The sequence below is a fragment of the Cryptomeria japonica genome, chromosome 6 (genome assembly GCF_030272615.1).
Source record: "Cryptomeria japonica chromosome 6, Sugi_1.0, whole genome shotgun sequence".
Lineage (NCBI taxonomy): Eukaryota > Viridiplantae > Streptophyta > Pinopsida > Cupressales > Cupressaceae > Cryptomeria > Cryptomeria japonica.
In genome coordinates, this window is record NC_081410.1 from 534,785,824 (window position 1) to 534,813,569 (window position 27,746).

The 27,746-nt window shown below is 37.8% G+C and overlaps 1 protein-coding gene across 1 annotated transcript in view; it reads left to right on the forward strand.

Moving 5' to 3' along the window:
- The window catches only part of LOC131068002 (tubulin-folding cofactor E), a 215,867-nt gene that overhangs the window by 67,034 nt on the left and 121,087 nt on the right, over window positions 1-27,746 (forward strand). Inside the window, exons 3-5 of the mRNA XM_058003191.2 lie at window positions 9,244-9,290; window positions 18,235-18,381; window positions 18,519-18,593. Of these exons, the coding sequence (XP_057859174.1) occupies window positions 9,244-9,290; window positions 18,235-18,381; window positions 18,519-18,593 (269 nt within the window). The remainder of the gene's footprint in view (window positions 1-9,243; window positions 9,291-18,234; window positions 18,382-18,518; window positions 18,594-27,746) is intronic.

The window sequence follows — 27,746 nt, forward strand, 5'->3', positions numbered from 1 at the left end:
ATATCATCTGATTATGCTTGTGAGAGTTGGCTTCATTCAGAAGTCAATATTGAGCTGATTGGAGGGTTTATTTCAGAGTTTGTTTGCAGATTGAAAGAGACTACAGTGCGCATGAACAGTGTGCTACAGTGCTGTGAACAGTGCGCTACAGTGCTGTGAACAGTGCGTGTGAACAGTGTGCTACAGTGCCGTGAACAGTGTGCATGAACAGTGCGCTACAGTAGTTTGAATTCTATAGAAGGGGATTTAGAAAGGTGAACAACTATATATATTTAACAAGGGCTTTGTGTATGAGGAGAATCAAACCAATATATCAAGGCAGCCATTGAAATTCCAGGTTTTCTATATATGGTCATTGTATTAGAAAATCATTACTTCATTGCATCATTTTCTATTATGATTATATCATGAAACACTTGGAGGTTGCATATGTTTAATGGAGATATAAGTTGCATATTCCACATTCATGGTAACATTCAACATTGATCAGCCACTTAGCTTTCATTGTTTGCTTAAATGCCTAATGGCTGTAGGTATACATTGGGATGCATGACAAGTGTTTGTCTTAATGTCAACTAGCTGTACTAGTTAATTTCACTCATTCCATGTGTGTGTAAGGTCTAAAACAGCTAGCATATCATTTCTATAACAACTTTGCATTGTTAGAAGCTTTCCATAACTTCATTTGCAGCGTACAAACCCAAAGAAAACAAATAAAGAATTCACTACAGCGGCTTCAAACATTGTATGCCAAGTGTTTGACAATATTCCTTGGGGTTCAAATAAGCGAAACAGGGTCAGATTAGCCAAGGGATATTACACCAAGGCGAACCCAAGACGAACCCACAGTCATGTTGGTGTCTGTTTTATCATCTACTAAACATTAGAATAAATTATCCAAAGACAGTTTATTATCTCTTGAAAATCACCGTTTATGCTAATATCATATGGCGATTCCAATGTTTCTTTTGTCAAGCCTTGACATGCGAATAAGCTCAATGGGTGTTGTGATAGGCTGGTAATACACAAAGGGACTTACACTCGACATGTTCAATTCACAATGGAGGTTTAGACAATGAAGCTCTATCATCTAGGACTTGGATCATGGACTTCAAGAAAACTGAAAAGGAGATAAGGGTTCAAAAATTCTAACCTATTCATAAGAATTCAAGAGACGACATTGACTAGGTGACTTCAATAACAACACTTTGCTTCGCCACGCTTCGGACGACTACACAAAGTGAGTGTGATCTTCAAGGGATGTGCTTATGGTTTTCATACTTGTGAATAATACCAACAGTTGAACAATATTACTCAAAGTAGAAGTTAAACCTCCACAAAATAAGCTCAGACGAACTTTACACAATGAACAAAAATCATCTGTTCATCAAAAGTATGAGCAAAAGTTCACCATAAATCAATACTTGTCAAATCTTGCATTCTTCTAACATACATGAAATGAAATGTAAACTATGATGAGGGATAAGAACCATGCAAATTCCAAAATAAAAGAGGTAATCACCATCAATTCGAACAATGTATTACTTATTACTTTGGCATCATACGCAACAATTACTTATCTCAACATGTTTTGCAACATGCTCCCATAATTTACAAATGAGGGGTTGAGCTCAATTTATAGGCTCCCTAATTACAATTCAATGGCTAGGATTGATTTTCAATCAACGTCTAGATTACAAAATAAAACCCTAATTAGGGTTTGGTACAACTAACTACCTCTCGACCGATGAGAAAATTACATTTGAGGACACTTGTCCTTCTTGCTAAATATAAACCGATAATAAAATAGAAGGTTGTTGCATTGTGAAGTGTGCCTTCTAGAAGCTTCTAGATAAGTTAGGTTCATTGAACCTGGACATGTTGACTTGGAACAATCTATATGTTGAGTGTCCTCCTTGTATTCTCCAATTTGTGAAAAACTGCTTGTCTAGAAATTTGTTTGGAATAGTCTTCTTGCCACTATCTGATCTTGATTGGGAGTTTGTCTTTGACACTTCAAGAGATGAAATCCTTCAAGAAGTTTGGAATTTCTTTCTATATTTTGCCAAGTTTGAAGACTTTCTTTCTTGATTCTTGGAAACCCTTGTGCCTATGCCACAATGGAGGAAATTGGAACTTTTCTGTGAAGTATCTCCCATACTTAGCCAAATTTTGGCTAGTCAATTTTATTTTGTGGCACCTTCATGTGGATCTTTCAACACCTAGCCAAGATTTTGACCATTTCTATGCTCGGACACACTTTGCCTGCGTATTTGCTTTCAATTCTGGATCTGGTTTGTGCTAAGTAGAACAAACTCCGCCCTTGGACAAGGATTTTATTCATCTTCTCCTTACTTTCCCTCTTTATTCTTCTTTCTTCCTGTTTCTCTTCCAACACTTAGTCAAAATTTAATTCTTTTGGTTGTGGAAAATTCCATAAGCCATTTTTTATGTGTCAAACTATTATTTTTCAACCCGTTCGTTTGTTTGACCCTTGATTTCATGTGCTACTTTGTCAAATCTGTTTTTCCTAGCTATTTTTGTGTCTTTGGTATAGCAAGTCAATTGTCTTCACGTCTTATCCTTGAGCCATAGGTAAATTTTCATGTCTTGCTTAGGCTTCTTCATATATTCCATTTATGCCTAGTCAACTTGGAATGTTTATGTCTATCCTTCTTGGCAAACTTTGTGTAATTCACCTTACCAACTTGTATTTTCTTCTAACCTTGTCCAAAGATCTCTTTGCTTTTCTCTTTCAACCTTGTCTTCATGGCAAACTTGGAGTCTTTTATGCCAAGTCGGACTTGGCCAATGTTTTGCCAACTTCAACTTGCCTAAGTTGGACTTTGCCATCTTTTAAATCTTTCTTACCAAAACCTTTTTCTTTTCTTCTTGGGTGGACTTGGAGGAAGCCTTGCCATATCTCTTTCTCCTAACTGTGTCTTTTTCTTTGGCGGACTTGGAAGATGTTTGGTCATGTGCTCATGCTTTATTTGTTTTTCTATTGTTTGCTTTCTTTTGTGCCAAACTTTGAAGTGCTTTATCCATCCTAACCCATGGGTGGAGTTTACTTGACCTTGGGATTTTCCCCTCGACTGCAGATCGAAGTTTGATGTTCATTTGCCAACCTTTTTGTGCATGGGTGGGGTTTGACATTGTCTTCTTATGCTTGGTGGACTTTGAAAGTCTCTTGCCAACTTTGCCTTGCTTTTGGAGGGCAGGCATTGGACAACCTTATGCCAAGTTTGGGCGGGGTTCAATAGTCTCATGCCAACCTTGATGTGTTTGATCATGGGTGGACTTCATGTGTTTGATGCCAAGGCGGACTTGGCTTAGCATTGGACAATTATTTCCTTGGCGGACTTCACATGTGCCTTGACATGTTTGTTCTGCTTAACATCAAGTAGGAGTTTGTTTTACTCTTGCCATGAGTTTCTTAACTGAAGGTAGGAGTTTAGCAAGTGTCGGACAACTTGTTTGTGCATGAGGCGGACTTTGAAGAGTCTTAGCCATCTTAGACAAGGCGAACCTTGGTGTGTCTTGGACATGCTTCCTCTTCATGCTGCCTTTGCCAGCCTTCTTGACCTTGGCAGACTTGGAAGCTTGTGTGCCATTCTTGAATGCGCCTAGGCTTTGACATGATTCCAAGCTGATCAAACCTTGTTCCTGTTGTGCGTATTACACACCCATCCCCGTCTTGGACAGGGACCCCCATTTTTCTAGTCTAGTCTACCCTCTAGAGAGAAAGGCATGCGGTTGAGCTACGTGAGAAACCCCAGCGTTTGCATGGGATCATTAGGACCAAAGTGAAAATGCTTTAATGGTGGACGTCAAGGGTTTGCAGTAAACCCGAGTCTACCCAAATGCCTTCAAAGCCCAACATCCAAGCCCATTTCGTGAGGAAATTTAAACAAAAGGCAGGGGATTAACATCGTGCGTTTCTTCTAGGAGCTCGAGTTTTTTCAAGCAATGAAGGAAAGAAGCCCGAAACTCCCCAATTCTCGCAAAATCGCCCTCTGGGCCGAATTTTCAAAACAACCATTCCACCCGAAGTCAAATCTTGCGAAAGTGCCCTCCCCCAGTCGAAAATGACCAATCACTCGAAATCGCAAAATGGCCTTAAAGGCTGAAAATCGAAAATGCCAAAAATATGAGGTAAAAGCGTCAAACTTAAAAAATTTCGAAATCGCTTCCCAGCCTGAAAATTTCGATTACAAGGGGCGTTTTCATAAATTTGTAAAAGCTCTCTAAACCTTGAAATTCGGCGACAAGGGTAAAATGTCAAAATGTCTTTGAAAGTTTGCAAAATCGCCATATTCGCCGATTTTCGGGAAAACGCGAAACTTTAAAGAGTTCACGAAGGAGCGATATAGGCTGAATTTCGGCGAATAGAGGCTAAACGCGAAATTTCAAAGTTTGAAAAAGCTCCATATTTGCCGAAGTTCGGTGATAGTAAGTAAAGCAAAAAATTGAAAGTTTGCAAAATGCCTATTTCGCCGAAGTTTGGCGATGAAGGAGATCTTTAAAAATATCAGAAGTTTGCAAAAATCGCCTTATGAGCCGAGAATTGGGTGAATAGAGGTAAAACGTTGAAAATAAAAGAGTTTGCAAAAGGGCCAAAAGCGCTGAGAATTGGGCAAGCAGGTAAAATCGTCAAAACCAAGTTTGCAAAATGGCTTTTAGCCTGAAAATGCCAATGCAGAAAGGGGCGTTTAAGCTTAGATATTTTCAAAACCAACTTATAGGCCGAAATTGAACAATAGGGCAAAATCACTATTTTGCCAGTAAGCCAAAAAGCTTTAGTAGATTTAGATCGCCCAAACATCATTAAGACAAAAGATCGGGTTTCAAGATACATCTCACAAAGAGCTTCTCGAGCCAGATGTTAAAATTTAATATTTGTTAAGTTAAAATTATTTAATTTTTCAAATTGATTTATTAAAGTGAAATCAGTTGTTTGCAGGTCGCAGGACGTCATCGAAGAACCATAAAAAGCCCTGAAACGTCAAAGGCCAAGCGCTAGAAGTTGGAGGAGAAAAGATGCAATGCAGGATCAAAGCAACCGAACATTATGAAGCGTGCCGTTGGACGACAAGCTAAAGTTCACCACCGGAACCAAAGACCGAAGAACACTCTGAGTACAACAATCATGCGTTCTCAGGAAAAGTGCATAGCTGGATTTAATTCCAGGAATTCAGTTTTGAACTGAAACTGTTTTATTGTAAAACTGCTTGTGGGCCGCACTTAGATATTTTGAAACAAAGGGGAAACAGTTCAGTTGTGGATAGTTATGTCCAACTACCGGATTGACCGAATTAAAGCCAAATAGTGGCAGGTAGTTTGAATTGTGGTTGGATGGATGATTGAGAATTGAATTGGCATGAGTTAAGGCTGCCAGTTTCTGGAAGGCAGATCAAGACCCTTAGATGCAATCCATCCTAGCCTTCAATTCAATATTGTAAAGATCTATAAAAGGTAGAACCCTTTGTTTTGTAAAGGGTTAGATGGTTAGACAGTTAGACTCTAGTTAGAATTTTGTAGTTAGATTTTAGAGTTAGAATAAGATTAGATTTTAAGCATAGCATAGAGATGTTGCAGAAATTGTTGTAATAGGTAGCTGAAATCAATATGTAAACATTGATTTGGTGTTTATTGTTTGCTTTCATCCTGTTTGCATGGTTTCTTTCAGCATTTTAGATAGATCTTTCTGTTTTGGGTGTGCAGGTATTTGATAGATTCAGGCTCATACCGTTGAGGATATACTGATTGCGTATCTTTTTGTATGGTTAACCTGAGCCTTTGATTGTGCTTAGTTCAATTGCAGGTGTTTGTCTAGGCTGCGCCAGAATTGGGTGCTTAGCCGTGCGTCTGCAGTCTGAAAATCTTCGAAGTCCCTTTGAAGATTGCATCGTTCCTGCAAGATTGTGAGCTATTCTGGCCAAGCAGGAATTGGTTAGGTTGAATCCGTCAACCCGCATACCAGTCTTGTTAGTTTTAGATCTCCTATCCCTTCCCTTTTAATTTTATTTCGTAGTCAGAGAATCGCAGTAGACCAGCTTGTTGCAAAACGTAAGTCCCCTTGTGCTCCCAGCAAATCACATCAACCACCGAGTAATCCTGCAGTCAAGACTTGACAATCGAAACCTTGAGGTCGTCCCCATTGATCAAATTGAAACAGCATTAGGGATTTCCATATCTCAAGAGAGGATAGGATACTCAGCAAGTACATTCTATCTTGCGTTGGCCGGATGGAGTCGTAGCAATGCGATTTCAGACACGTCAACAGTTCCCTTATAATGGGCAAATTTTAACTTGGACAACCATGTGCCATCTTCCATGCTTCTAGACAAGGTGAATTTCAACCTTTGTCTGCCATTCCTCTCCTTGGGCGAATTTGTCCTTTATACCATGATTTTTGATTTTCCATGCTTCTAAACAAGGCGAACTTCAACCTTTGTCTGCCTTAAGCTTAAGTAGGTGTTTAACAAACTCTTGCCAAGAGTTAAATTAACCATTTGTAGGAGTTTACCAAGTATCAGACATTTTTGCTTGATCATGAGGTGGACCTTGAAGACTGTTAGACATCCTTGTGTGTGAATGAGCTTAACCTCTGGTAGGAGTTTGATTCACCACTGCCATGAGTTCGTTAACCCTTGGTAGGAGTTTACCAAGTGTCGGACATTTTCACTTGGACAACTTCCTTATGCCTTGGCGGACCTTGATCATGCTTGGACATCTTCCATGCTTTTCATTCTTGGGCGGACTTGATTGATCATCTGCCATTTCACTTGTCTGATGGACTTGACTGATCATCTGCCATTTTCATTTCTTCAACTTAGGCGAAATTTTTAATGTGTCATCTCCCACTATTACCTTCATAGTTGATCGACAGTTCATCTGGAATGAAACCGTAATTAGGGTTTCCACTTTGCTTTTTGCACTTGGAGACTTAATTTTCGAAATTCTGAGAACATGGGTAGTAATAATATGGCCTAAAGATTAAAACCCTAATCTTAGAAAAAAGCACAAAAGCAAACCCTTGCTTTTTATACTCAGAGGCAAATTTTCTCGAATTTGAAGACATGGGCAAGATTGAAATGTCCTAAAGAATAAAAACCTAATCTCAGAAAAAAGAAAAAATTTCAAAGCCCTGCTTTTTATACCTAGAGACAAGATTTTCAAATTCCGAGAACATGGGCTGAGGAGAAATGACCTGATAAACAAAACCCATATGCCACTTTCAAAAAAGCAGAAAAAAGCAAAAAAGCAGAAATTTCTAAAAATAGCAAGTTGTCAGAAATGACCCAAAGCAATTGCGATCCTCGTCCTTTAGACCTTCTAAGCACTTTGACAACATTCATACATGACTTTGAACATGATTTCTCAACTTGGCTTGGGATGAATTCTCAAAAATTCTAACTCCTCATTGTAAAAACACTGGTGATTAGCAGTTGCAACGCCAAAGCAGAACCTTAAAAAGCAAAAACAGGAGGTCCCCATTTTCAATGGGGCGATGTGTGAAATAGGTCACAACAAGTCAAAATGGCGAACCTTGGCCGAACTCGGGTGAACCCAGGCGAACCCACTGGTTGGGCCAATCAAGTCACCAAAAAATGACTTTTTTATATTAAAAAACTAATTTTTTTTGCCTTTTTGGGGCCAAAAACCTTAATCCGCCCTTGCTAATTGGCATTTGGCATTGATCAATGATGAAGTAGCATGCTATTAAATGTATTTAGATTTGTAATTTTGTATATTTCTTTAATTTTTTGCATATATATATATAATATATGTATATAATATATATATATATATGTGTGTGTGTGTGTGTGTGTGTGTGTGTGTGTGTGTGTATAATATATATATATATATATATATATATATATATGAACCCAACCCATGAACCCAAAAGGCAATTTTTTTTTTCCCGAACCCACGAACCGGGTTCGCGTCTTTGAATCCGAACCGGTAACTTAGCTAATTTGACCTTGAAGCTGAACTCGTTCTTTTAGTATCTTATCCATTATCTTTGATTTTTAATATATTTTTTGATTTAAAGTCTGACTTTTATTGTTGTTTGGACTTCTCTGTTTTGAGGCAACATCATGCAAAATATTTGTGTTTATAAGAATTCTGTCACTTGAATGGTAAGCTGTCAAATTATTTGTTGTTACCAGCGGCAATTGAAACCTGAAAGAGGTGGTCCTCTTAAGGTTCACGATGCCTTGCTATTCTTAGACTGCAAGGAAGCTTAGAGCATATGAGACCACCCTGTGTACCTGATTGTGCTTAGACTGCAGAACACACATACTATACCCTTGCCAGGAAAGCCTGAACCCATTTCTTGAGATCAAGGTCAATGCATTTTCATGGATTGTTGCTAGTAGATTCCTGAATAGATAGTTTCAATAATTCCAAGGGTTAGGATCAAGTGCATAAAGTGAGGTTTGATGATAATTCTTCAAAGGGTTTGAAGGCTACTGTCAAAAATATCAGCAGCGAACAGGTGTGCCCCATTAAGTAGGATTATCCCTCATAAACACTATTTTTATGTTTGTACATTGATAATACAAAAAATAGCCTCTGAAGAATCACGATCTCTCCATTGGCTTGTTAAAGTTAATTCTGGAGAGCCCTGCCAACAACATTATATTAGGATGACAAGAAGCCTGTAAATGCACAATCTCTCCAATGAAGAATATAGTGTACCATATGATGACAATCTAAATTGATTAATCACCAAGATATTCTACTTGCTTAAAAACGCCATTCAACTTTAGTGAATGGATCTAGCTTTCTGTATTTGTCATTTATTCTAAAAAGGAAATAGGTCTTGAATAGCAGGGCATGTATCTAGGAAGGGAAATATCTTGAACCCACTCTAGTAATCAGTTTATTTCAGGTTGTCTGACTTCCTTGCATACATAACCCGAGAAAGCCTCTCCGCTTTTGAATTGATGCCTTTTCCATGTGAAGAAATGTAGCAAGTTTTGTATGATGGGCTTTATAGAGGGTAAATGTACACTTGTGTGCAGATACCCATCCACCTTTCAACAAAATCAGAAAGCATGTAGCAAAGACTTCATTTTCTCATTGTTTGCCTTAGTTGATATGACTTCCTAGTTGAGTAAATAAACATTTTAAGTTTTCTGTCTTTTCTATATTTGTTTAGAGTTTTCATTCTGATTCCATTATATGGGAACCTGTCGTTTTTTATTGATTGGTATTCATGGCATGTGACAGAACTTGAGGAGCTGGACCTAAGAGGAAACTTACTTCCTGACTTGCATGTAAGCGTGATAATTGGATATTCACTATTTGGACATTTTTTATAAGGTCAATAAGGAACATGGTAAAATTAACAGCTATTTTTCATTTTTCACTTTTGTGTATCCATTTAATAGTTATTTTGCAAGATGTACATACATTGCCATTTTTGGTAAAGGATTGTTGTGTCGGTTTTGAGTTGCTCCTTGTTTATTTGTTTGTGAAACTTTTTGAAATAAATGAAATAAATTACTTGATTTTGAACTTTACGCTATCTGCAATTTTTTTAGTTAGTGAGCGTATCATATATATAGCAACATAAGTTGGGTATTGTTGACGTTTATTTTGTACACTATCAAACACAGAATAAAATACCCAAGGGTACCTTATCCTCTTTTGAGTAAAGCCTCTGAATGCTGAAGATATCGCAAAAGGATCAATCAGGGTGACTTCAAGGTTCTTCGCTGTAGGATCTCTACGTGTGGATAAGCACCAGTGCTCGTTGTGAATGCTGTTTCTTCAAGGGGTCTTACGCACTTTCTGAGAAAGCTGGTCTGTGTTACTCTCACTTGACTGCAGGAACAGGATTTTTCCTAATACTAACAAATTCTCAAAAAAAGATCAAAAGATAGGGTTTTCAAGAGATGAATTCTAATCTAATCCTAAGAATGACTCAATGTAGGCTAGACTTGGTAAGATTCTACCAATTTCAGTATTGCAAAAGAATTACAACTCTACTGAAATTGATGCGATCTTCTAAGGTGATTAGTGATTTTCAAATCATCAAGAATTATAGATACTACCATAAAGATACATATCAATATTTCAATAACGATTGAAGGTTCAAGCAATCTAAATATCTCCAGTTGACCACGCAAGGTGTCCTTACAATCAGTAAGAAGCTAGTGGTTTGGAACGTGAATCTCACCAAAGATCAAGCACAACACTTAGTCCTTCAAACTTAAATACTACTTCGATCGAGAATGATTCAAGAAAGTAAACAACCATGAAGATAGCCACAAGAATTGCAATAAAACACCATAACTTCAATATTTTATTGATCTCAAAGCCAAAATAGACAACAATTGTTCGAAATTCTTTCTTCACTACTCAATCTTGCTACAAAATAACTTTCTTCTCTCCAAAGCTCTAACTATTATCTATCTCCTTAATATCTAATCTGATCTCCTCTTCTAATGACAAAATGAAAATGAGTGAGGGTATATATAGCATCCTCAATTACAATGAATGGCCTAGATCAAAAGAAGATCAACGGCCGAGATTCTGACACCTAAACCCTAATTAGGGTTTGTTACAAAAAGTTCCCCTTTTAGATGAACATTATTAGATGCATAGCCAAATATTTAATTGGCACAAAAGTTGAGGAAACATAGACCAATGATAATTAAGATGCCATATCATTCTATAACAACCTTTCTTCTAGAACCTTGTTCCCTTTCCAATGCTCTTTCTTAGCATATGCAACGAATCTGGACACAATTCCTTCAACCTCAACAATGGGAATCTCAAGAAGATTCTTCATTCGTTCCTCCAAGTGGATAACCTGATCAAAGGCAGTGAGAAGAGCCGCTCCAGTTCGAGTTCTTTGATCTTCTCAATCAGGAGCATAGTAGTGAACATTAGATCCCGTTGCTCATCTGTGATGACATTCTCATCTTTGCAAAAGATGACCTTGACTCTCTCTTCCAACTCTTGGAGGTTCACATCTGTCTCAACTTCGATCCCCCTGCCAAGAATGGTACACAATACTTCAAACACCTTATCCTGAATTGGATGGATGACGCCTTCAACTTGATTGCATTTGGTGCTGATGTCTTCGAAAAGAACCTCTTTCATCTGGAGTAGAGTTGACCACTGAAATAGGTTATGAGCTCCTCCATCCATTATCTTTTCTTGTGCTAGGATCTTCCTTGGTGTTTGCCTGATTACTTGCAGAACAGGAATGATAACATCTCTAGTGTGAGCGAAAGCGGCTACAGTTATCATCAGATTATGGACAATCTCAAGGACCTGGATAGCTCGATGGACTGTTTTCATCATTCTTGTTGCAAATTCAACAGCTACCGTGTGGGATTTGTCAATCCAAGAGCTCGTAAGCTGAACCAAGCTCTTGACTCTTTCTGCTTCGCCAACTGATTCGAGAGGAAGTGCTTGCACAGGAGATACTGCTGGATCCTGACGTCTCAAGGGCTGATTGAGATGACTAAAGTAGCCTCTCCAAGCACCTCTCTCTCTCTGAAGCTTCCTATTCTTTTCCATTTCCTCTTTAAGTTTGCCCTTAAGTGCTTCAAATGAATCGGTTGCCTCATCCATCGCCTGTTCAGTAGTGAGTGGACCAAGCTCAAATGTTTCTACATCATACTCATCTGCAAGAATTTCACCCTCATACTTGTCCACTACAGGTGTAGCTATCTGCAATTTCCTGGATCCTATCTCATCTTTGATCACCTTGGACATCTTGGTGGCCTTCTTCTTCTCCGTTACCTCTTGAGAATTTCCTATAAGGCTCTCTAAGTCAATCACATATTCTTCATCTTCAATCACAATCACCCTTGTCAATCTCTCTTTCAACCAATCTGGAATGGCGGATCTTGTCTCTCTCACTTGTATTTCCTTTGGTAATGGTTCATCTTCTCGGAGAGGAGATGTCGCCTCACCATCATTTCCCTGATTCTCCTGTAGCTCTACAATTTGTAGAGGTTGACTTGATGAATGTTGAGGTGTTTGTCCCCTCTCTGGCTTATCATTCTGTATCATGGATTCCATAGATTCATCAATCTCAGGTACCATCTTCTCTTGACCTTCAGATTGACTTGCCTTCTTTCCATGTTGAGAAGATGTGCCTGATGGGTGATCTCGATTGGCCTCTTGCTTCTTCTTGGAGGGTTCTCTTTTCTCAGGTCTTTCTTTCCTCTTCGCACCTCTAGGATGAGAATTGTCTTCACTTACGCTTGCTCCTCCTTCTTCTGGTCTTTCCTCTAAAGTGAAAGTCATTGGTACGTTTTGCTGTCTCAACTTCTGATGTTGTACATCCACCCATCTGCGAGTGCATGATAAAACTGGAGCCATCAAAGCTCTCAAGTCCAAAATCTTAGGCTTGCTCCAATCTATCTTTACTCTCTTATCTTCTTTGTCATAGGATGACTGGAGATGTCTGCCACTGTCCTGAGCTTGATCGGCTACTCTGTAAACTTTGCATTTCCTGATGAAATCTAAAGGTAATCTGGAATGCATCTTTCTTTTCACTTCTAAATCACTTGAGAGATTCATCCAAAAGTCTTCTATTTGAAACTCGTGTTCTTACTTCCTAGCAACTGTCTCCTCCATATAACCATAAGGATCAAAATTCTCTCGTGGGGCAAAGAAGGTGAATGAATACAAGGGTAATTCCTTCTCTGCATCCTCTGAAGCTTGGATATTAGGACATACCTCAACTGAATTCCCCAATATGATAGGCACGGGAACTCCATTTCCATGCTTGTGTCTAGATACCTTTGCACAAGCTACCAACTGTCTGGTTACCTCAAGTAGCACTGTCCTGTCTGTCGGATACCTCGGCAACATGTAGGGAGGTGAAGGACACCCCTGAACTCTGATATATGTAAACTTTTGAAACTGGATGAACCATGCAACATACCTCTTCACAAGCTCTTGGGCATCCAGAGATAGTCGATTGTGAATCCTGCCTTGCAATATCCTAGTGATGTTCATCGTGAAGGTATCATTGACTAACTTGTAGTCACTTCTAGGTGGATGATGCAAATGAACATAAGAGTCACAAACTCTCACTTCTCCGGGTGCTCTTCTGATCACTCCTCTGTGAGGTAGCCCTGCATACTCAAAACTCCTGATCAAGGCATATATGACATATGAGCTCATGTGGAACGACTTGGTAGGCCTTAGTCTTCTCAATTGCACATCCAGGCTATTGCTAATAATCCTGGCCCAATGAATCGTTCCTTTCCCTTGGACAATCACTTGAATGAAGTAGAACATCCATTTCTCGAAGTAGAAGGCTTGAGGAGCCCCTGTAATTCGATTAAGCAAAGTTATCAAATCTCTGTACTCCTCTTGGAAATCAATCCTATGCGGTGTATTAGGAATCTTGTTCAGGCGATGACGACTTTTGAGCAACCAATTCTTGTTGATGAGATTCAGGCAAGTGTCGGGATTGTCTTCATACATTGACCTGGCTCCTTCTAGGCTTTTGTAAATCATATCTTTATGCTCTGGAAGATGGAGAGCCTCACTTATAGCTTCCTCTGAAAGGTAAGCCAAAGTGTTTCCTTCCTTGGATATGATCGATCTTGATTGTGAGTCATAATGGCAGGCACACTCGATCATCAGCTCATAACATTGGATTGCTGGGGGGAAACCGGCCGCCTTGATGATGCTACTTTCAATTATCTTCTTCGCGACGGGTGATGGCTTGCCAATGTAAGGGACCTCTCGAAACTTCTTCACATTGAAGTTTCCCAAGTTGGTATCTCTGATATTGCTCCATTTGGACACGATCCTGGTCTCCAATTCTTCGTTCTTCTGATCTTCCTTCATGAGAGCCGGGCGACTAGTAGATGCTCCCGCCTTTGGAGTCGCCATCTTGACACCTACACAACATTTCACAATTAGCAATATATCTTGAAGCGTAGAAATATAGAATAGAAAGGAAGATTTAAGATTTTAATTAGGAAACTTCATGATAAATCTTGAGTTATCATTTCCTAATTAACTACGCCAAACTTAGACTTTTCAAAACAAAAGTTCAAAATTCAAATCTTCAACAATGGTGTCAAGATGATTTCGCCATACCTCCCTTGAGTATTAAACTCTAAGAAATGATGCAAAAATAGGTGAATTTCGCTAGGCAAAATGTAGATCAAAGTTCTCCCTTGAATAAAATGCGCCTCCTTTAGCCTTCACAAGAATCAACTCCACCTCCTTCTAGCCTCCAACACTTGAAAGAAAATCGCTCCAAGCAAACCAGATTTTGCACCTTCAATTAGCCTTCCAAATTCACACTTGAAGCAATGATTGAATGATTTGAATTGTGAAAAAAAAACACCTCCAATATATAGAGGACTCACCCCTTTGCTCCCTCTAGGCCGACTTGGCAAAAAGAGGTTAAAAAATAAATAAAATTCCAAAAAGGAGGGGCCGACTTGGCAAAATAAATGAAAATAAGACCTTAAGCGCTCCATATTTAATTTTAATTTAATAAAAAATTAATTTTAAATGCCTCCAAGATAGAAGTTCGATTTTTTAAGGCTTAAAATTAATTTATTAAATGCCAATATGTCTTTTATTAAATGCCAATTTAATTTTAATTTTTTCAAATGCCTCAAAATTAGCAATTTTGGAGATCTAATGCAGTTTGGAGGATATTAATTTTTAAAAACAATGCTTAATGAGAGTTCATGAGGATTTCGCCCTGGACCTTCATTAAGGGTCAGGAGCGACTTTTGATTTTTAGCCTTGAATATTCCACATTTCAACTTGAAAATCTCCTGGAGGGTAAATTGATATCCCGTTAACGTGTTGCACTTCAAATTTGACATTTTTTATGAGGAAAATAGGTGAAAATGCAAATTTCGCTATGGGCCCTCTCTGAGGGTCAGGAGCGATTTTTCATTTCTTGCTCAAATTTAGCACTTTTCCACCTCCAAAATCTCTTCAAGACATTTTAATTAGGTCCTTTCACTGAATTGCAAACTTAGCTCAATCCAATTTTGGAGAAAAGGTGTGATTTTGAAGTTTCTCATTGTGGGCCCTCTCTGAGGGTCCGTAGCGATTTTTGCAATTTAGGCTTGATTCTTCATCAGTTTTCATTCAAACTTCATTCATCATTTGGCAATGCCTTCCCTTAATCCACTCCAACCAAATTCGTTTTGTTGTTGCAAGGTAAAATGAGGATTTTCAACAATATCGCTATGGGCCCTCTCTGAGGGTCTGTAGCGATTTTTCGCTGTGGGCCTTCACTGAGGGTCCGTAGGGATTTTTCATTTTCTGACCAAAATCATCAAGTTTCAAAGGCAAAATAATATTCATCCTGCTCTTGGTGGTCTTTTCTCCTTGTCCAAACCTTGCCTTAGCACCATTTTGAAGAAAACATACATTTTTTGAAAATCTTGTTGTGGGCCTTCAGTGAGGGTCCATAGCGATTTTTTGGTTCTAGGCAAATTCCTTTATCTTTTAATCTTCAAATCACCTCCAAGGCATAACACATCATGTTCTCCTGTCCAAGCAAGATTTTATCTCAATTCTTCAAACCAAGGAGAGAAAACTGGAAAATCGCTGTGGGCCTTCAGTGAGGGTCCGTTGCGATTTTTGTAATTGCCTTCAAAATATTGATTCTCAACGATTTCTTTTTACTTCAAGGCTTTTCAAACATCGTTTCTAAGCCATGCCTAACCTTAGCTTTCCTCAAACTTGGATGAAAACTTCCCATTTTAGGTTTCTTGCTGTGGGCCTTCAGTGAGGGTCCGTAGCGATTTTTTCATTTTGGGTTGATTTCCTCTTGTGTTGATCCTCCAAATTATATTCAATGGATAGAACATGCTTTCTTTCATCCCTTCCAATCATAAAATCACTTTGATCTTGCAAGAATAATGCATATTTGAAAATCTCCATGTGGGCCCTCTCTGAGGGTCCATAGCGATTTTCACTACCTGGACCAAAATGCTTCACTTTTCGTCTAAAAATCACTTTGCCAAGGAAGATATCATCTTGCTCTTTGCTATGAATAAAAATTCATGTCCAAGAAAGGTCCAAAAATGTGCACACAAAGAAAATCGCTGTGGGCCCTCTCTGAGGGTCCGTAGCGACTTTTCCTTTCCTGGGCAAAACTCCTTCAATTCATCATCTTTGATCAAGTCTGTATACTTTGTTATGTTCATTCTATCCTTCGTCATGTTCTTGACCTCTCAAATTGACCAAATAAGGCTTGCAATGACCCTTATAAGATTTCTCGTTGTGGGCCCTCTCTGAGGGTCCGTAGCGATTTTTCTGTTTTCAACAAGGTCTTTCATCATTTCTGGCCAAAACTTCCTTAGGTGAGTGGGGAAAGTCATTTATTTCCCTTTCATGCTCAAAACTTGGTCTCTTTTCATTGCAAAATGAAGGAAATCAAAATCTCGCTGTGGGCCCTCTCTGAGGGTCCGTAGCGATTTTTCTGTTAGTCTCCAAAATTTACCATCTTTCACGTCTTCAAACCTTCCAGAGCATTAAGTCACATCCAATCATCCTTCCAGGAGACCCTGCACAAAGCAATTTAGAAAAGTCAGTGACAAATATGACTTAAACAACATTTTTGCCCTGGGCCCTCTCTGAGGGTCAGGAGCGATTTTTCATTTTTTGGCCAAACTGCTTCAAATTTAAGTCCCAAACGGCTTCACAAGGCAAAGTTAGGTCATTTTCAAGGTCAGGAACCCGTTAGCAAGCTCATCAAAAACAAGAAATTGCACTTGGGATAAATTTCGCCCTGGGCCCTGTCTGAGGGTCAGGAGCGATTTGTCTGTTTCAGGCATCATCTTGCTTCAAAAATTTGATCAAAACTCACCTAGGCAAGAACACACAATTTCACCTTCAAAAATGCTAACACTTAGTCAAAATTGGATTTTACCCTAAAAACCCTTATTAGACCTAACCTGAGACCTATTTGACTCTCCTGAAAGGCTTACCTTACTTTAATCGTCTCAATCTTCGGGAGGACGCTTAACAACTTTCAAACTTTGACTGGACTCAGTTTGAATAACATCAAAAAGAAACCCTAAGGTTTAGCCCTAGTCCTGACAGACAACTCACTCACTCAAAACCCTAAAAGCAGAGAGAAGAACAAGAAAAACAAAGCGAAAAAGAGGGGGTCCCCATTCTAATGGGGCGATGTGTGAAATGGTCACAACAGGTATGTCATAGTTGAATTTTGAATTGCTATAGGAAAATCATAATGACTATTGGTTTAATGGTTCAATTGCCTATATAATTTGCTTATTATGGGTTTTTCTAACATGATGGTATATCAAAGGTGTTGTTTTTAATTCCATGCATGATTATAGATATATGGCTGTTCAACATACCAAATGTTTTTCTTGAAAGGCTTATTTAAGTATAAAATTGATTGGAAATTAGAACATATATCATATATGTATGGTTGAACTCCTAGGATGCCATTCAACATGCATTCATTGAGTTAAAATTTTATTCTACACCGTGCTGCTGGTGCATGCAAACCTTGTATTGACAGAAGTGGCTTTGGAAAATTGGGTTAGCCAATTTGCAATGGAGAGACAAACAACTTCACTAATTTATCATAAAGATGCTGCAGTACTAGATTAGCATCTTTAAATTCCAACAGCTGCTCAATAGCTTTTGGTTGATAAAGTTTGTGTTCTAGTTTCAAGTTGAATAAAAAATATTGGTAAGGAAGTGTGGCCATAACTTGCTTAATCCCATGTTTGATATCTGCAATCAATTTACCTTTGAGATAAAGTTCTGCCGAAAAAAGAGCATATGAAGGAATAAATTGTATCAACATTGCGACTATCACTAATCCTTTCTCTAGTGTGCACTGCAGGTTATATTAAAATACCTCATTGAAAATTTGAGGGATTATTCTATTAGTAGACACGCCCATTTTCACTATCATCAGTGTAAGAGTGAACAATTAAACAATAGCTGTTGCTACAATGAAAGTTACGGAAATGATTATTGTTTGATTTAGTCAGAGTGACAGATTTTCTATTATCTTGGAGATTTGCTTTTAAAGTAGGCACAGATAGTTTTTATTGTGATGATTTTATTCATGCCTAACACTGATGGGTATCTAACAAAGTGGGTGTTGATGATGTGTTGATTGTTGGTATTTATCTTTTGTTAGTTACAAATTGAAATATTAGTGAAATATAGAATACATATTTTTGCATGGAATCAAAGATTGCCATCCCCTTACAGGCACTAGGTCTCATTTGCGAACAACTTCCAGCTCTCAGAGTTCTTGATATAAGTGACAGTCATATGAAGATTGGATCAGATCTTTTGCCCATTTTTTCCAATCTCCGCACATTGGTGCTTAACAACTGTGGTATAACTTGGGAGCAGGTTATTTCAGACCTTTCTATTGCTTGTGCTCAGTTTACTGATTTTATGTATGACTATTGCAGTATAGTTAGGGTTGTAAGTGATTGTACTTGAGCCCTCTTGATTTTAAACAAATTATATTCTGTAATTGGTGACAGGTTGAGAAGCTAAAGAAATTGCTTCCTACTATTGAAGAACTGCATCTTGGTGGGAATAAATTAAGAACTATTGAGGTATGTGATTCAATGTACTTACTTGTTTTGATGATTGATCTTTTTTGTACCCGAAAGAGGTATGGAAAACTTCGGACAGAGATGGAATTGATGAGACATTGAATCTGTAATGACCTCAACCAATAATTTATGTGGAATGCTCAGACCCGAAGTTTACTCATGGAAATATAACATAAATATATACTGAAATAACTTTCACACAATTTGCATGCCAAAGATTGTAGCATCGAATGCTGAGTTTTCATTAAGTCTTTCAAATAAAAAACATATAAATACATGTTAGTGTATACTGGGATATTTCAAATTATTAATTTCAACCTTTAAGCATAACTTGAAATTGCTGTGTGAGATTGCCCTCAGGAAATTAAAGGGTTTTCATCGTCCAATCTCTAAGAAATCAAAGTGGTTTCATCCTCCAATCTCCAAAATCCAAGGGTTTTTGCCTTCATATCTAATAGATGAACACAAGTTGCTTAATCTATTACAAATGGGGGTTTGTATGATAAAATGGTAAAAGATGAAACTTGATGAAGTTGTCCAACATATATAGAGATTGAAGTCCTAGCTTGGGGCCCAAAATCCACCTCAAGTTGTCTTGGAGGGAGAGCAAGGGCCATTTACCAATGGACAGGTTGCCCATGCCTACGAGCAACATCTTGATATGGTTGCATACATGAAATTGTACCATCTGTATCAACAACCATTTGCATTTATACACAAACCTTGTCTCTAAGGGGCCCACATGTGCAGATTGGTGTTTGAGTGTCTTCCTTAGTTTAATTGCATTCATTTGAGGTCATTAATGGCATCCTAGTGTCAGGTACGTAGAGTTTGCAGTTTGAATGTCGATGGTTTGGGAAAATGCATGCTTGAAGAATGTACAAGAGGAATTGGGGAATTTGGATGACATTTAAATGATTTTCACTTGCTATGGTAGCATTATGGTTTCCCAAGATCTGAAGTTGGGGATTTAGGGAGTGGGATGCTAGGGGAAGAAAAGGTCTTTGGGCCAGCGAAGTTAGAGTGACATGAATTTGGGGAATGGAATGCTAATAACTTTTGCAAGAGGGATGATGGTAGGGAGAACCTAGAAGGTCTAGAAGAAGGAAGCATGACAAGAGGAGGGCATTTGGGTTTGGAGACACTTGATATAGGAAAGAGTAGAGATCAGAATTTGGAGATATCTGATGTAGGAAGGATCAAGGATTGGGATTTGAGGAGCAAGGATTTGGATTTGAGAATAAGTGATACAAGGAGTGAGGATTGAGATTTGGAGATATCCAATGTAGGAAGGAGTGGATTGAGATTTGATGATATTAGATGTACGAAGGAGTGGGGATTGGGATTCAGAGATTTTCGATACAAGGAGTGGGAGTTGGTATTCAGAGATATCCGATATATGGAGCAAGAATTGTAATTTAGAGGTACCTAATACAGGAAGGAGTAGGAATCAAGAAATATACACAATTTTTTTTTTAAAGAAATATACAAAATTTTAAAACTAAATACATTTGATAGTATGATACTTCATCATTGATCAATGCCACATGCCAAAATGGTAGTGATAAAGATAAATATTAAATGCCAATTGATAGTTTAGAATTTCAATATTATGTCATATGCCATATAATATATATCATAAATGTCTAGGGTCACAATTCAAATGAAAATCATTACAATTACAAAATTGAGAATAAAAAATAATAATTGTTTTCTATCTTCATCAATCATCAAAAGGATTGTAATTGTTGGCAATGGGTCAGCGTCCGTCGCAGGGATTCGCGACATGGTTTAACAGCCTCCTATGGATTCTATAAGTCTAGTGGTTGTACTGGGCATTGACAGGTCGATCTTTTGGTGCAACGACAACCCTAGCTTGTAACAAGTGGTATTAGAGCTTGGTCACAGGTTCAAATCATGCAGGCCGCAGCGAGTGATGTTGGGAGGGGGATTGTTGGCAGTGGGCTAGCGTCCCTCGTGGGGATTCACGACATGGTTTAACAACCTCCTGTGGATTCTATAGTTCTAGTGGTTGTATCGGGCATTGACAGGTCGATCTTTTGGTGCAACGACAACCCTAGCTTGTAACAGTAATGTCCCCTTTTCGAATTAGGATTTAATAATAAACAATAATAATAAAATTATAAATATAAAAGAGTAAAATTAAACATAATAATAACTGAAATTTAGTTAAGTTTAAAGAATGGTCAAAAGGCATAAGATGAAAAGTTGTGTCTCCTTCAAACATGAGATATAATAGGGAGAAGAGAACTTCATTTGAAAGGGGGGATAATTTGGTATGCATATATGTTATGGCTTGGGTGTCAAAAGCTCACCCAAGAAGAGACGGATTTGGCCGGTCCTCTCTAGTAGACTTGGATGATGAGATGCATCATCCAAGGCAAGGAATTGATCATATATGATGGTTTTCCTTGGTAGGCTTGGTTGTAAGATGTTACATCCAAGACAGGAATCGAATTATCCATCGATTTCCTGGTATGGCTTGGAACCAAGATGGGTTTCAAGAAGGCAAGCATCACAACCGCCTAAGGACATGTCCTAGTACTGCACTCATATCCTTTTTATTAAATAAGAATCGAGATTAGTGTTAATTAAGTAATTGAAGTTTAATTGCAAATTAGATTAGTTATATATATTTGTTGCATTCTAACAGTCTGTTTTGCAGGACAGTGATCTCTAACTAGTAGGGACATTACAGAACGTTCATCCAAATACCCAATACACTGGCGCAACTTGAATAAACATATCCACAATTGATCTTAGCACATTTTGAGGTTCAAGCTAACTATGCATTGTAGTTGAAAATCATCTAACCACAAATAGTATGAACCAACGAATTATCAACATCCAGACATTACACCATCACAATCAATGAACTTCATCTAAGATGAGGATACAATGAGAAACCATGCAATATGTAGAAGAAACACTAGTATCCACCATGAATTTAATGAAAAGGATGTTTATTTACTATCTTGGAGCAACAATTTCTGCCTTCTCCCCCTACTTTACTTTTAACTGCTAACTGCTTGCTATCTAATATCTATTAACCTTTACAAATGAGAGAGTGGAGCCTTATATAGTGCTCTCAATACAATTGAATGGCCCAGATAAAATTCAAATCTATGGCCAAGATTGAAAGATAGAAACCATAATTAGGGTTTGTTACACCCATTTCATAACATTTAATGGTTGACCAATGATAAAATTACAATAAACAGGATACATGCCCTTCCTTGAATGTTGACCAATGAATGGTGAGGATAGGTACTGTTGTGACCTATTTCAGACATCGCCCCATCGCAGATGGGGACCCCCAGTTTTTCGCTTTTAGGGTTTTGTCCTAGCTCTGCAGTTTCATGAGTCCATTTTCTGAGAGAGTTTTGAGTTTGAGTTTCTGAAGTCATCTGGAGTCAAGTTGAGAAATCCTATTCATAATCATGTATGAGTGTTGTCAAAGTGCCTAGAAGGTTTGAAGGACGAGGATCGCAATTGCTTTGGGTCGTTTCTGACAACTTTCTATTTTTAGAAATTTTTGCTTTTTTCTGTTTTTTTGAAAGTGGCATATGGGTTTTGTTCCTCAGGTCATTTCATCTCTGCCCATGTCAGAATTTGAAAATCTTGTCTCTAGGTGTAAAAAGCAAGGCTTCAAAATTTTTGCTTTTTTATGAGATTAGGGTTTTGTTCTTTAGGTCATATTAGTCTTGCCCATGTCTTTACTCTTTAGATTCGAAAATTTTTGCTTCTAAGTATAAAAAAGCAAACCCTTGCTTTTTTTTGCTTTTTTCCAAGATTAGGGTTTTGATCTTCATGCCGAATTATTACTACCCATGTTCTCAGATTTGAAAAATTGTCTTTAAGGGTTGAAAGGAAAATGCAAACCCTAATTAAGGTTTTGTTCTGAAAGATCAGCCATATTATCAGTGCCCATGTTCTTAGATTTCGAAAATTAGGTCTCCAAGTGCAAAAAGCAAAGTGGAAACCCTAATTAGGGTTTTTTTCCATATGAACTACTGATCAAGTATAAAGGTAACATTGGGAGATGGCACATTGAAAATTTCGCCTAAGTTGAAGAAATGAAAAAGGCAGATGATTAGTCATGTCCGCCCAAGAAGGTCAAGCATAGAAGATATCCAATCATGATCAAGGTCCGCCAAGGCATATGGAAGTTGTTCAAGTAAAAATGTCCGACACTTGGTAAACTCCTACCAAGAATTTAATTACTCATGGTAGTGGTAAATCAAACTCCTACCAAGGTTAACCTCGTTCCTACACAAGGATGTTTGACACTCTTCAAAGTCTGCTTCATGTCCAAGTGAAATTGTCCTGCACATGGTAAATTCCTACCAATGGTTAATTAATTCTTAGCAAGAGTTAGTCAAACTCCTACTCAAGGTTAAGCCAGCAAAATCAAGTTAAAAATAAACTAAGGCATGAAAGTGTGAAGCAAGTTGGGAAGATGATTGTCCAAGTTCGCTCAAGGTATCAAGACATAAAGACATGGCAAGAGTTATGCCAACTCCGCCTTGTCTAAGGCTCATCCGAGTCCGCCTAGAAGCCTTCCAAGTTGGCGTGAACATGTCAAGGAAGCTTTCAAACTCGCCATGTAGACAAAAGCAAAATTGCCAAGTTGGTGATGCCATATAAAGCAAGATGGAATTAAAACATGATGACATAGCACTCAATTTTGATTGGCACAAAGGGAAAAGAAAGCACACATTTGGAAACCTTCTAAGTTCGCTTTCTAGAAGAAAGCAAATAAAGCTTTCCTAAAGTTCTCTCAAATAAAATAAAATAAACATACTTACTTGGAGAGGAAATAAAGCAAATAAAGCATAGAAGCTTCCAAGTTCACCAAGGAAGTATAAAACGTGGTTTCACTTCATCAAAATTCGCTCATAGACATAAACAGAGATGGCACAAGTTTAGCACAACGAGTAAACCTTTGAAGAAAAATGGTTAATAACATTCCAAATCCACCTTATGCATAGATGAAGATTGGCATAAGAATGAAAGCTAAAAGTAAATTGAAGGATCTTTCCAAAAGCAATCCAAGTTCGTAGTCTAAGAGAGGCATGGAAAAGGTTAAGATAAGTTGAAAGAAAAGATTTCCATGCACAGATAAACCTCGATCTGCAGTTTGAAAAATGTGGAAAGAGTTAATTGAACTCTGACCTGCAATTAAGATTAAGGAGAATAGCAAGCAAGCAGCCTCCAATCATACACAAACTCAGCTAGGACATAAAAAACATCTCTTGTGCATTCCAAAGGGTTTGAAAGAAGCAATTAAGCTCATCCAAGATTTGCCATAAACAGCGAACAGAAGCATGGAGGAATGAGCAAATACTCCAATCTGTCTAAATAAGAGTGAATTTTGCCAAATGAAATGATGTCTAAAGAGTCATTCAAACTCTGTCAGGTCTAAAAAGAAAGTAATGTTCGCTCAAGAAAGAAAAGATTCTTGGCAAGGAATTTTCAAAAACCACCAAGCATAAGAGGGTGACTGTCCAAACTTCTTTTAAGTTCGCTTGGACAGATTGGCAAGAGATTATTGAAAGATGGCAAAGAGTCTTCCAACTCTGCAAAGGTTTTGTCTAAAGAAATAAAGCACAAATTGAAACTTGTCCAATGGACTGAGAACTTCACCTTGCTAAGATGAAAGAATTCAAGCATAACAATCAATTCAAAGTTTGAAATCTGTCTTACAAAGCATGGCATAGCATGATCCAAGTCCGTCTAGGGTTGGATAAATAAACATGACACAAGATGAAATAAAGCTTACCAAGATGACATGACAAAGAGCAAGATAAACTGTCTGATCATCATTAAAGTCCGCCATGAACAGCAAGCATATGTCAAGACAACTTCCAAACATACATGCCCATCAAGACATAAAAGACATATGACTGTCCAAACACCTTCAAAATTCGCCCAAGGGAGAAAAGTAAGAGGTTTTGTCAAATAAAACACAAGCGAAGGATAAAGGAACATCATTATCTAATCATCTTAGAAATCTGATCAAACACAAGACATAAGACAAAACTGAAAAATTATCCAAACTCTTGTCCAAACAAATTGAATCAAGAACAGACACAAATTCGTTCGTCCAGGCATAAATGGAATATGTGAAGATGCCTGACAAAGGATCAAAATTTAAGCATGATGACAATCAATCTGCCATACCAAGAAAAGATAATTTTGACAAAATTTACACATGAAGTCAAGCACACAAGTTGGAAAATAATTTTGACACATAAAATAAATTTTTAATTATATTCCAAAATTAAGATTATTTTCAAGGATTATTTTTCAACGCTCGGAAATATTTTCAAAAATTCAAGAATTTTGAAAATTAAAAAGAAAGTACTAGAAGATTCTTTGCTTTTTTGGGCAAAGATGGAAATCTTGAGAGAGAAATAAAACTTCCATTTTGGAAAGATTAAAACAAAAAAACACAAAAAAATACAAAAAAATAATAAAAAATTAGAAAAACAATTAAAAAACAAAAAAAATAAAATAAAACTACTAAGTTTGAAAATCCTAGACTATATATATTTTCAACCAACTCATTTTCACAATTCACTACACAGGTTGAGAATTTGGAGAGCAACTGAGAAGAAGTTTTCTCTCAAGTTTGTGAATTTTTGAATTTTTGAAGAGAATTTTTTTTCAAGTTGTATAAATCTTCGAAGTGTTGGAGGTCAAGAAATTGAGTGCTTTCTCTGATTTTAAGACAGATTTTCAGAGTTGAAGGTAAATTTCAGTCATTCAAAGATTCATTTTCACTGAATTTTCTTACCTTTCTGTCTTATTTTCCTCAATTTTATCAATTTGTTGGCCAAACCCTTCACTTCTAGTCTGCTTTTTCGCGAAAACTTAACCTTTTAACAGGCTGAAAGTGAAATTTTCAGAAAAGATTAAAAATCAGAATTAAAATCTGAAAATAACATTAGGTTTTCATGTGTTTTTTAGGTGGATGACCAAAGAAGCACCAATGAAGTTTGCCAGCAAAGGAGTGCAGTTGAAATCCAAGGTCAAATCAAAATGGAAGAACATCATTGACACAGACCTCGGATATGTTGATTTGGAAGAATTTAAGAAAACAATGTATGGATATGGTGGACACATTCCTACACCTATTGCTCGCAAGATGATGCAGAATGGAATTGTCCAGGCAGCTGGATTTCCACCAGCCAAGGAATGTGTTGAGTTGGTAGTTGAATGTGCCTTGCATTATAACACACAATCAAGAGAGATAATTGCACCAGGTGGAAGAGTCCTGACTAATCTTTCAGAATTATACATTCAAGAGACATTTGGCATACCAAGCCATAGTAAGGCCACATACAAGATTAAGGAACAAAGCAAGAGGGTCTATGACAATCAGTTTGAACTCTGTGCTACAAATGTTAACAAGTCTTGGTTAAAGAAGAAAAGACCTCAAGGGAAAGTGCCAAAGCATCTGCTACGTCCTTACTTCAAGGAAGAATATGGTGATATCATCCTGCCACTGAACAAAATAATGGGAAGTCCTGAAGGTGCACCATTCCACACATGGATGTATTATTTCATGGATGAAATCACCTCAGGAACCAAGTTATTTAATTGTTCCCGAATAATCAGCGACAACCTTCATGAATAGTTGATGAATTTGGAGAGGACGAAGACATTTTACATGAGTTCTTACCTAGTCTATCTACTGGCTGCAACTTATAGATATTCAGGACTGATTTGCAAAGGCACAGTGGGAGGTGGAGAGAATGAATTCAGGTCATATGATTGTTATCCTCAGTTGCAGCTCAAGGAGAAAAGTTTCAAATGGGCGAATGATGCGTTCCTCATTTATATCACAAGAACATTGCAAGAAGGTACTCATAAAAGACTTTCACCTGAATCAAAAAGTCTAATCAGCAAGTACGGATCCTGGTTTATCCAGTTTCCAAAGTTCACTTATATCAGAATCCAAGGTTTCACTGGCTATCCTTACCGATTGCCAATCTATCCAACCAACAAGATGGTCCTATTGGAAGTTCTCAGACAATTAGAATCATATCAAAGCTTCAAGAGAATAAGACAGAAGGCTGCTATCTCTTTTTCATTCTTTTTTGGAAACATGCTAGAAGCTTGTCCTTCAACACAAGCAGTTGAAAGTTGAAACAACTAGACTGGACATACAATGGTACTCTTTTGCCTTTTACCAATCAAGGGCAAACTTTGATCCTCGCAGCAATATTGAATCAGTGAATGGAGAAAGATTTAGACATAGGGTGGATATAGAAGACTATTGGGCTGATGCTGCTGATGAGTATGCTGTTAGGAAAAGGATGTGGTCTAGGTTGCCAATTTGTTTAATCAGGATCACTAAACTTTTCCCTGTGCCAGATCAAGTGGAAGAAAGCGAAGAGTGCACTCAGCCACGCTTTGATGGGGATGCGCCTCTCCCTCCTATCAAATGGCTAGAACCTGAACATGCTAACTTAGCTACCCTGATGGGACAAGTAGAAAATTATTCCCATTGGTGGGTTGATTAGCAGATCCAAAGGATGAGAAGAAGAAATGTAAACTTGACATATGATTTTATGGGAGAAGCAGAAGAATGTTCCTCAAATGTTGAAGCTTCTCAAGGTGCCAGACAAATTGAAGGTGCAAAACAAAAAGAAGTGGGAAGTTCTTCAAAAACTAAAGGAAAGGCAATTGTGACTGAAGGGTCTATTCAAAAGAAACAAATGATGGAACCATCTTGTTTTGTTGCATCTGCAAACGTAGATATATTGGCCATTGATCAGTCGTTGGTAGAAATGGAAATTCCCTCCCTAGTCCACGAGGATAATGTAGAATCAATCCATCAAGAAGATGAACAACCACCGTCTCCTATTGACACAAATCCTAGAATCAGAAAATGAAATGGAAGTTGAAGAAGGAGAGTTTCAAGAGGGAATGATTTCCGCTCTTCGGGGTATTGCACGTATAGAAAACAACGAAGAAGTAGAAGGCATTGAGCAGCCCATTGTTCCTGATTGGCTGAGGGAGAGATTGAAAATAAAAACACAAGTAGTAGAAGAACAAGAAGGAGATGACATGACTGATTTCTTGGCCAGATTAGAGCAAACTGTAGTAAAGAAACCATCCAGA